Source organism: Capsicum annuum, chromosome 11 (assembly GCF_002878395.1).
Source record: "Capsicum annuum cultivar UCD-10X-F1 chromosome 11, UCD10Xv1.1, whole genome shotgun sequence".
Lineage (NCBI taxonomy): Eukaryota > Viridiplantae > Streptophyta > Magnoliopsida > Solanales > Solanaceae > Capsicum > Capsicum annuum.
Genome location: NC_061121.1, coordinates 57480710 through 57492058, shown reverse-complemented (window position 1 = coordinate 57492058; position 11349 = coordinate 57480710). Strand labels below are relative to the sequence as shown.

At 31.4% G+C, this 11349-nt stretch overlaps 1 protein-coding gene across 2 annotated transcripts; it reads right to left on the bottom strand.

Moving 5' to 3' along the window:
- Positions 1-417: 417 nt before the first annotated feature.
- LOC107848388 (transcription factor bHLH90) lies at positions 418-4391 on the bottom strand. Of its 2 annotated transcripts, none has more exons than XM_016693152.2 (8): positions 4169-4391; positions 2833-3018; positions 2532-2610; positions 2344-2412; positions 1586-2143; positions 1280-1501; positions 1018-1188; positions 418-727 (listed from the first exon to the last, which is right to left on the bottom strand). In XM_016693152.2, the coding sequence occupies exons 1-8, from the start codon at positions 4219-4221 to the stop codon at positions 662-664; spliced, it is 1404 nt and encodes a 467-aa protein (XP_016548638.2). In that variant the 5' UTR covers positions 4222-4391; the 3' UTR covers positions 418-661. The 2 variants fall into 2 exon arrangements, with proteins under 2 accessions (XP_016548638.2, XP_016548637.2); XM_016693151.2 differs by lacking the exon at positions 4169-4391 and adding an exon at positions 3308-3903.
- Positions 4392-11349: the final 6958 nt, after the last annotated feature.

Genomic DNA, 11349 nt, shown 5'->3' with positions numbered 1-11349 from the left:
CACCAACAATAACATATAATAATTAATTAGAGGTAATATAGTAAAATTACGGAATAAGCAGCTAAACGGTCGCAAGCAGAACCACTGGAAGCTGCTCACTCCCTCTTAATGTTTTAACACTTCATCAGCCTTGTTTGTTTAGTCACTAGAAGCCTCACTTTAATTTAGTTTTAAGAGATAGCACGATCAAAAGTGCTAATGGTCTTGAGAAAGGAATAAAAAATATAATAATAAAAAGAGGATAGTTTGATGCACTAATGCTCGCGTTGTGAGAAGGATCGGATTACAAGGGTCTATTGTGCGAAAGTTGTTTCCATGGCCTAAATCTATGACCTCCTGATCACATGGCAACAACAACAATGACTTAAATCACGAAAAAACAAATATTAACACAGGATGTGTTTACGTTAAAATATATTAAGCAAGTATTAGATAAAATTATTGACTAATTAACTATGTTAATACATATGTTATGTATTCATTCCATTGATATAAACGTGGACTTTTTTCTTCCAATATCAAAACGTGTTCGCATGTTTGCATACCTAAGACCTTAAACCCTAGATTTTAATTCATATAAGTTTACAAGTTGAGATCATCCTCTATCCTTATACAGAGAAACTAAGCAGTTCATATATGGCTCAACAGACGGTATATATGTTTAACTTGTCAACTCAATTAGTGAGGATCTCAGCTTCTGTGAATCAAGAACATTGTCCACATTTGCCTGCAAGAAACAAATAGATAGTGTTACTTAAAAACCAACTATATGATCTAAATCAACAAGAAGTATGCGCTTAAGCTCTAAAAAGGCATAATAATAAAGCAGGGAATCAAATCACATAAAAATGAGCTATTTTGCTCCGATCCTCCTCCTCAAAATGTTATGCAATTTTTGGAGGATCCAATATGAGTACAACATTTTGAAAGATTAACAGAGACTAGCATAAAACAAAAGATATAAGGTAATAGAATCTGGTTATTTATTTCAACAGTTTTTTTGAGAATGAAATTTACCTCGGCTATGAAAATGCTCAAGATCTCCCCTCCAGAAGTGGTAAAACTCACATTTACTATTTCCAATCCTAAGTAACTCATGGCCTCCATCAACTGCGTAAATCGTCCAGTTTTATGTGATCCAGAGAAATTCAACAAGAACTTTCTTGCATCAATTTGGTTCACTTCCACCTGCAATGCAAAATATAAAGGAGACTTGAAGGCAACATATAGATTATTTCAACTCTAAAGCCATATAAGGAAACAGAAAGAAATCAAGCACCTCCATTCTTGTCCTATTAGTTGTATTTGAACTTTGTGTCTTCTCATTTGTTGGTCCAGTAACTTTGGAAATTTCAGTCATGTCTGATAGGACCATTTCAGCAGCTTCATTGTTGGTAACTTCTGCTTCTATTTCATTGAGTTCAGTCTCATATAACTTCATTTTTTCTTGCAGTTCATTTATATAGTCAATTGCATCTCCAAGTATTGCAACTTTGTCCATCTGAAAGATATCAAGCAAGGGTTAGTATCAAAACTTGAACTACGTATATATAGACTTAACCATAAGATTAGCTTTATTACCAACCTTAGAGATATTGGGAACTAAAGCTCGAAGAGCAAAAAGACCATCTTTAATTCTGTTCCTTCGTTTTCTCTCTGTGACAAGATTCTTTGACTGATAAGGTCCTTTTTGTCTCTTCTTACCCATAGCGAACATGTCTCCTGCAACTATATAATTTTCTTGTTTCCAAGGAAAAGCAGTGGCTTCCATTCTCGACAAGTTTTCACTGCATTGAAGCTCAGTGTGCTCAAAATACCCTTCTGTTGATTGGCTTAAAGGTATATTTTGCGATAAATGATCACTAGGTGAATGACACAAAGTAAGTTCATTTGAAGGAGTGGAACCAGTGGACGATCCTTGAATGCTAGGATTAGCACTAGATTCAGATACTTGAAAAATATGAGGTGCAGTTGAAGGAAAACTTGTAGCATATTGCATAAGAGGAGCAGTAAAGTTCAATTTCTCATAGGGAAAGAAAACAAGAACTTGATCTTCTTTTCGTGCAATGGAGCTATTGGCTTCTTCCGACCCAAGTTTGAAGCAATTGATAATGAAATTAATCGTCTTTTGATCTTTATATATCTGTTCAATGAAAATTAATGTAAAGTAAATAGTTAATCTGTTAGTTTAGTGCATATTGATGACCAAATTTACTATCAAACACACCTCAATCCAAAGTTAGTTGCCGTACGCTATATGAATACGCCGTATCAAACAACTTTTCGAGCATTATAAGAAACAAAAGCACATTAACTTAAAATCCAATTGAGAATGATCATTACCAGCTCTGAATTGTACAGCTCAACCAATCCACCAGAAACCGGAATTAATACCAGGGTACCCATTAAATCCTGCAACGAGTCAGAAGAATTCAATTTTAAACATTTCTCAGACTAATCTTGAGAGTTCAGTACTTCAACTTTCTATTCTAAGGCATAATTAAATGAATAACCATCAGAGTTGTACTGACATGTAATAAACTTGAATTGGAAATCTCAGCATGATTAATCCACTTTGGTTCATTTGATGTTACAACCTCTCCCTGAATCCTGTTTTTGCATATCTTCAAGTTAGTTTGTGTTCCTTCCTTTTATAGTACAACAACAACAACCACAACATATCCAGAATAGTCCAACAAGTGGGGTATGGCAAGGGTAGAATGTACTCACACCTTACCCCTACCATGGTAGGTAGAGAGATTGTTTCCGACAGAGCCTCGGATTAAAGAAAGTAAAAACACACCAATCGTGAATAACGGTATAGAAACATACCCTGAATAAAGGGAAATAGATAGAGGAAATTGAGCTAAAGCCTCACAAGCCTTTGTTCTAATAGGATGCCGCACTTGGATATCCCTACATAGAGCAGTGACTTTCTGTTTTCCTCCATTTTCTTTCTTCACATTGACATCAAATCCATTAGCTCCAGAACAGCAACATCCCTTCCATTCTATAAACCTAAACACCACAAACACTTAACTGGTCACACACATATTGGCCTGGCCAGGATTTTCACCAAGAGATTCAAAATATAAAGTAAACATATGAAACCCAAGGATGTTCAACATCTGTTATATATAGATAAGAAGTCATAATCATATAGAAACAGTGTAGTTTTCCAATGAAGAGATTCGAACCCCTCGGCCGTAACTGGCTCCGGCCAGAGTCACACACATGCACTCAAACACCATATGAACAAAATTTCAATTTTCAAGAATTGAAGCGAGACTTAAAAAACAACTTTTACCTTGAAGGGTCATCACCCAACTTCCAAACAACACAATATTCCCAATTCTTGGAATCAACAAGTTGCCTTAAACATTCCAATGCTCTTTCCATTTCTAATAGTAAAATAACTTGAGCTATTTTCTTCCAAATTCTTCAACTTTGTATATTAAAACAAGATTGTCAGAATGGTTTCTGTAAAGTGGCTTATAGTGTCTGCCTTTATTTAGCCAAACGACAGTTGTAACCAATTTTGTGAGATGGTGGGTATCCAATAATCAGCATACAATCTTTGTCAGTGGCTTCTGATGGCCCCTCTGTAACCCACAGAATCGTACCTTGGGTTATATGTTGACTGAAAACTATATAGTTGATTTTTGATTTTTAGAATATTTTGAACGGAAAAAAAGCTTCCTTTGTCCTGCTTAAAATTGTTACTTGCAACATTGTACCCCTAAAGCCACTTACTGTTTGGAGTGGTTCGCATGGTATGATATGGTATGGTATGGTTACACTTGTTTTAATTGTTTGTTGAAAGGAATGATATGATATGATATTTTTTCATGATTTGATAATCATAGTATCCTTAATTTCCTGAACCACCAATTTGGTGGTTCTATGGTTTTCTTTTTTTTTTTTTTTCAATTATGCCCTTATATAATTTTATTTAATTCTATTTTACCCTCTATCCTATTTACTTATTCCTATACTTTTCTGCTTTCAATCTCTCTCTGCTCTTTGTTGCTTGTTCTTCTCTGACTCATTTTTCTTTCTTTCGCCTTTTCTCCTTCGACGCTCGTCATTGAAACAAATGATTCAATCCTAGTAGAGAGACAATGGATCATTTGATAGTTAGATATAATCAAGAAAGTTAAAGTTTTACCTTTCGTTTTCGTGCTGATAAGAGGTTCCATGACGGACTAAAGTGGTTAGCATCTTCAGGAGATTGTGAGAGAGATAAAACTAAACTCCTCACCTTCCACTTTCCTATGTCATCCAAAGATTTTTCCTTTTATTTTTGTCCTTTCTTAGTTTTTTACATTTGTTTTAGTTTTTTTTGGGCCCTTTCAAATTGAGCCGAATTGGGAATCATCAATTATGTGCCCTTTGTTTTCTTATTTAATAAGTTCAGGCTTGTTGGCCTTTCATTTAAAAAAAAAAAAAATTAGTTGGAGAATCACTTGTTAGGAGAATTGTGGTTATTGAAAATGGTGCTTTTGCTTACAATGACTTTTCATCTGAGTTGTGACATTCTTTTCAGCTGAGTTGCTGAGATTAGGTGATCGAGCAAAGCTAGGACTCAGAAGGAATAGTCAATTTTAGTAGTAATCAATTAGGGGCATTTTAGTAAATTTACTTGTTATCATACAGTAGTAAATTTACTTGTTATCATACAGTATCATATCATCAAATCAAAAAAAAAAATTATTATTAAACCGCAATGAATGATATAGTCCATCCAAATATAGTACTGTACCATATCATACTATATTGTATCGTACATTATGAAACCATAACAAACCACCGTCCAAACAAAGGCTTAGTTGGTTCAATATGTGATATTTTATGAGGCTCATAACAGTGAATTTGTCAAGTGCATTTTACATCTTATGTCTAATTTATGAGTTATTGTGTAGAACTGGATTTACTCAATACATATTTTGAAGACCGAGTTGTCATGGGTCACCATACTTTTACCCATTACAATAATGAAGTCATAAAATTAATTTTTTTTTATCACGTTTAAGTAATTGATTTATGTGTGAATTGCTCAAACAATAAAAATAATCGAAAACCAAATTTTCTATTTCTCTTATGGCATGTGACTCCGTAAATTTCAAGTTATGAGAAAAGAGTGCACCATGTTAAAACTTTTGGCTAATCATATTTAAATAAAAGACAAATTAATAAAAACATTTAATTGAAATAATTCAAAGAAGGAAAGAAAAAATATTTCATTAATAAGTCGTTCAATAACCTGAAAAAATATTTCATTAATAAGTCGTTCAATAACCTTATTTATTTTTCTGACAGGTAATTTACAAGGTGATTCGATAAGTGTTTTAATTTGGCATCCAAATTTGATATTTCGATCATTTACTAAGCAGCTCACACATAGTTTAGTTAGTTAATGTGACAAAACGTGGTCAGTATTAGTATTTGTTATTGGTATAAAGAAAGTTTAGAGATACTCTTATTAATTGATGTTTAATAATAGGTATCGAAAAATAATTTAAAGAATTAGTAATTCATGCTAAGGGTAAAATATAAAAAAAAAAATTATCTTTTCATGATTTGTCAAAAATGAAAAGTAAAATTGAAAATCAAATTAGAAAAGAAAATTGTGACAAGTAAAAACGAACGAAGGAATAATATCCAAAATAACCTTATAACATGTCATTTAATATTTTAAAAGTTCGCTCTTTATATAATCACTAGATATCAGATCTCGTGCCAGCACGGGCTCAATAAAAAATTATAATTTTATTTTTATTCAATTATAAGAATCTTTCAAACATATTCTGCGATGTTTCTTTTAGTCACACATAAAAACATAGAAGTTTTTGATAGAACGGGTACAAGAATTTGCACTGTAATAATTTTTTGTGTTAATTTATGAGATCGGATTTTGTCCTGAATCAATAATAGAAGGTTGATCAATTTTGCAAACTAATTAAAATGAAATTACTTTTTGAATTCGGAAACATCACTTGAACGATGATGTCGATGTTAAAACTTTTAACATATTTAAAAATTTTACATATAAATACACAAGTTGGAATACAATGATAAAACAAAAAAAATAAAAATATACTTTCTCTATTTTAAATTATTTGTCTTTTTTTTAGTCTATTTTAATTTATTTTTTTTGAAGCTTTTTAGTTTAACGTTCACATTCTAAATATCTTTTGTTTAAAAAATTAAGATTCAATTTTATTTTTATTTTTTTAAACTCTATATTAAATTGAAATAAGTAAATAATTTAAAACAAATAAAATATAAGAAATGGAAAGTATAGGCAATTTTTTCTGTACTTAATAATACCACATTTGTATGCAATTTAATTTTTTTAGTGCCATATTTTAAATAAAACCTTGAATGTCTTAAACACAAATTAGATAGAAAAAGCACTGTCTAATAGGCGGGGTCCACGGAAAAAAAAAAGTTCAATTGTCATTCCAAATAGGGCCCCACAAAACTCAAATAATAAAGGGAAAAAAATGTATATATACAATGTTTATTGCAACTTATAACAATATTTGTAAGATTGTCAGAAATAGCAATTTAAAAAAATATATATTTTTTTATATATAAAAACTGAAAGTGAAATTATACTTAATAATCAAAAATAAATCCATATAGATTTCATCCACCCTATTTTATCTCTAAATCGGTTATTGCAAATTATTATAAATTAAACAAAAACTGAAAAAACGATTTCATATATAAGAATCCTTGACAATAGAAAACACTTACCCATCAGATATCATACACTCCCTATTTTATCTCTAAAACAGTTATTTTTATTTTTCAATAAGTCACGTCTTTTTTTTTTCATCTTCTTCGTACAGCAAACCAGACATATAGAACCTTATTTTCTTTCTTAAACATTCCAACAAACTATCTGATATCAAAAAATTTAATTTCTTTCTCTTTCAAACCCAAATATTTCAATTGAAATACATTTTTTTGGTATTTTGATTGAAATAGTTTAAATTCAATAGTTGAAAAAAAAAAGAAGATATAAATTAATGTGTTATGGATGATACTTGTTTACATTCAATTATGATACAATATGGAGGAAGATGGGACGCAAGAGGTAATATATTTTATGAAAAGAAACAACATATTTTTTTTAAAAAATTTACATTAATAATATGCTGTGCTGCGTGATTTTTTACAGCCAACGTGTTGTGTTATTTCAATATGCTCACATTGTCAATTTGATTTGTAACTTAACGTGTTTTTTTTCTTTTATAATCAACATTGAAGCTTTACTTTTACTTCTACTTTTACTAATATATTTTTTTTAATATTGTTCTAAACTGTAATGTAACATTTTAGTATTTTTTGTGATTGGCTTTCTGATTTATAATTTTATATATTTTTTAATTATTCAATTACATCTTACTGAAATTAGAATATTCAACAATCATATATACATTATGACAGGAAGACTCAGAGATTTTTGTGTTGACGGAATTATGTATGATTCAAATACTAAATATAATGGGTTGATAAAAGCAATAGCGACTCAACTGAAGCTAGACACTAATTATGTTTTAATTGAAATTCGATACATAGTTAGTGATAGTCGTCCACCAATGATCATACACAACGATACATGAGTTAGAGTGTACTTGGACAAAAAAAGAATAGCTTCAAATTTTTCATTAAATATTCATTATACATCACATACAATGATATATCAATGAATCCAATAGAATGCACAGAACAATCAATTGTTTGTATTGGGAATGAAAGTTATAATGAAGTAAATGTGGAGCGGCAACGTCTATACACAAATGATTCAGTCTGTTTGATTGAATTAAGTACGGAGGAAAAATTATTTGGTGAAGAAAGCATTGAAATTATTTGTGATCCAAGAAATTCAAAGATAGCTATTAATCAAGTTTATAAGGACAAGGAGACAATTGCAAATGTTATGAAACTTCATGCATTTGTGAATCAATTCTCCTTTCACGTCGAACGGTCTAGTGCCAAAAGGTAAAAATTTTGGTATTTCAATATTCCTTGAAAGTAATAATTTATGATTTGATGTATTAATTTGATTCGATTGTTTAATTCTAGTTTGTATTGCATGTTACGCAGCTATTACCTTGTTTGTCTAGTGAGTGATTGTACATGGTTTCTTCGAGCTTTAAGTATGAATGAATCTGAACTTTTCAAAATAAGAAAGTATTGTAAAATACACATATGCTCAATAAAAGATCAAATATATGCGAGGCGACAAGGAATGACAATTGTTATCACTGGATTAATATTGTGTAATTATGTAGATGTCAAAAAAGTATACACCCCGATGATATTATTGCTGACATGAAGAAATAATATGGGGTGTCTTTAACTTACAATCAAGCATGGCGTGTAAAGGAAAAGGCAGTTAAGATATTACGTGGTGATCCTATAGAATCATATCAAAAAATTTCACGTTACTTGTATATTTTGGGCAAAACTTATCCTGGATCTGTTCTTAGTTTGCGAAAGACAAATGAAAATTGATTTTTGTATGCTTTTATTGCATTGGATGCTTCTATTAGAGGTTGGGAATATTGTAGGCCAATAGTAGTTGTTGATGGAGCTGCTCTAAAATCACTATATGGTGGAACTATGTTGATTGCATGTACTTTGGACCCTGGAGGTAACTTTCATTATTGCTTTCTATTAAACTGTATGTATACATATGTTGCTGGTTTTGGTATGAATCTGATATGCACTTTGATATTTATATGTTATTTGGAATTAATTTTTTAATGAACGCTTATCTTGTATATATTTATTGAATGAAATCAGGTCATATATTGCTACTAGCTTATGCCGTTGTTAATTTTGAGAATATTGCAGCTTGGACATGATTTATTGAAAACTTTAGAGAAGCATTTGGTGAAAGAGAGAGTATGTGTCTCGTATCAGATAGAAACAATAGCATATGAAAAAGTATTTCAACAGTATATCCCAATGTTTCACATCATGCATGCATTTGATATTTGTGGGGGAATATAAAGACGACTTTTCGCAAAAATATTGATGAAATGCGAAAACTTTTTTTGCCATGGAAAAGGCATACAATCTACAATAATTTGAAGAAATAATGGGGAGGGTGGATCAAATAGATAAAAGAGTGAGGAGATATTTGTTTGAAGTTGGATATCACAAATGAGCAATAATTTATTCTACAGTTAAAAGGACTTGGACATTGACATCAAACATAGCTGAATCAATAAACAATACCAATAGAATTGCTAGAAGATTGCCTGTTGTTTCAGTAATGGATTTTATGAGGTTGACTGTTGAATCATGGAATGCAAAACATAAAGAAGAAGCAGATAACACATTCACAGATCTAACTATCAAGTACAATGAAATCCTCAAGGAAAATCGCAAAAAATCTTACGATATGACAGTAAGTTTTTAATTATGCAACAATACATTATTTAAATATTATGAATTATTTTTTAATATTTTTTAAAGATCATTATATGTTTTAAGCATGACTAATATATTTTGTTGAAGGTAAGAGCATCAACTGAATTTTTGCATACAGTGACTGACGGGGCTAAAACATTTAGAGTTTGTCTGCAAAGTCAAAAATATAGTTACGGACAATTTCAGTTAGATGAGATACCTTGTGTAACGCCTCAAGAACCTATTCCAAAACGTCACACGGTGCTCAAGGCCACACGTGGTCTCAAGCAAATCCTCTAAGTGTGTCATCACTTTCAGAACTCACTATAACACTAATCATATTAAAATAGGGAAGAATAATCATGTCATGAGCATACTGTGATACAAAAAAATACTGTCCTGTACAAACAAGATACTGAAAGTTCTGTACATACTGGTACTCTAGTCTGACAAAGCCTCTACTACAAAAAACTGAGGAGCCATTGGGACAGATCCCCAACTGACTCCCCTGAACTGAAAACAAACAACCATCTACTATCAAGGCAAAAATCAAGGACATAGGTCCTCGAACCATGAGGACTCAGCAACTGTAAGAATGTAGATGGAGGTACTCCAAGATCACTGTCACTGCTGAAATTGAGGACCTGAACCTATATCACGAGAAAATGTAGAACATAGAAGAGTATTAGAATCAGTAATTGGGATTGTACTGAGTATGTGGGGGTGTATGCAACACTTTTAAACAATATCATAAATGTAAAATAAAGTCATGCATGCTGACAATAATGACTCTGTTCGCTTGAATTTCCTGAAACATAATTTTCATAAATCATCGATAATAACACATGCTTCACAAATCTCATAAATCATTAAACTCAACTCAAACTCTTTAACTCATGATTTAGAGTGACTCGGTAACTCAAGAAACTTAGACTATTATGGATTTGGGAGTTTCTTATAACCGACATAAACCATGTGAGCCGCATGGAGTCCAACGTTTTGCCCTCCTAAGGAAGGAACCCTACATTGGCCGGAGCGTTATACTCTTACCAGGGAGTATAACCTCAAACTCATATCTGTGATCACACTTTGGCCCTCAAATCTCAATCCTAAGGTGGCACATAGTTCTAGAGAAGTAGGATGCGTTGAACCCACACTTCCCACTCGATGCTAAATACTCCTCCCAGACTTATCTAAGAACGCGTTAGAAAATCCACCTTAATCAACTCAAGGGTCTATCATGAAGACCAAATCACAAATATATCTCATCTGTAAATCATATACAACTTATGGATTCTTAACTCGACTCAAACTCAAACAATTTTTCTCAATATCAAGTACACTTGCTTATCAAATCATATCAAGTATCAAAAACTTCAAGAAAATATCATATGACTCATTCTTGACCCTCAAGCTCAATATCGATATATATTCAATACTCAATCTTCTCATGGAAAAGCATAACTTATGACACTTTTCTTAAATCACTTAGAAATAATCAATACATAATAACAAAATATAATTCATGGCATAAATTCTCAATTTAAGAAATATGATGGTAAAATAATCATAAATATCAAACTTAATCAACTCAAACCTCATAAATCATCAATAAAGAAATTTGGGTGTAAACCCACTTGCAAGGATCATGAAATTCCAATAGTAGAAATCAATTCTTTGGGCACAAGAATGAAAGGATATTCTTGTTCAAGCCCCATATACCTTGATTATTATACGGGATGAATAAACTTTCTATAGACTTCTTTTCCCACTTCTTGAGTTAGAGATCTTAATGTTCTTGACTTGAAAGTTTTAAATCTTGAACTAATTTGTGAAAATCATGGCTTCATGTTGAGATGTTTAGACAAGAAGTGGATTGAATTTTGGAGCGAAACCCTAGAATTTTTTAGAAGATGG

Excerpts from the sequence above, each read along its gene's own strand:
- LOC107848388 (XM_016693151.2), bottom strand. The coding sequence starts at position 3,399 with ATGGAAAGAGCATTGGAATGTTTAAGGCAACTTGTTGATTCCAAGAAT. Across the intron at positions 3,019-3,307 it reads TTGGGTGATGACCCTTCAAG|GTTTATAGAATGGAAGGGAT; the intron begins GTAAAAGTTGTT and ends TGTGGTGTTTAG. Across the intron at positions 1,502-1,585 it reads TAGTTCCCAATATCTCTAAG|ATGGACAAAGTTGCAATACT; the intron begins GTTGGTAATAAA and ends GATATCTTTCAG.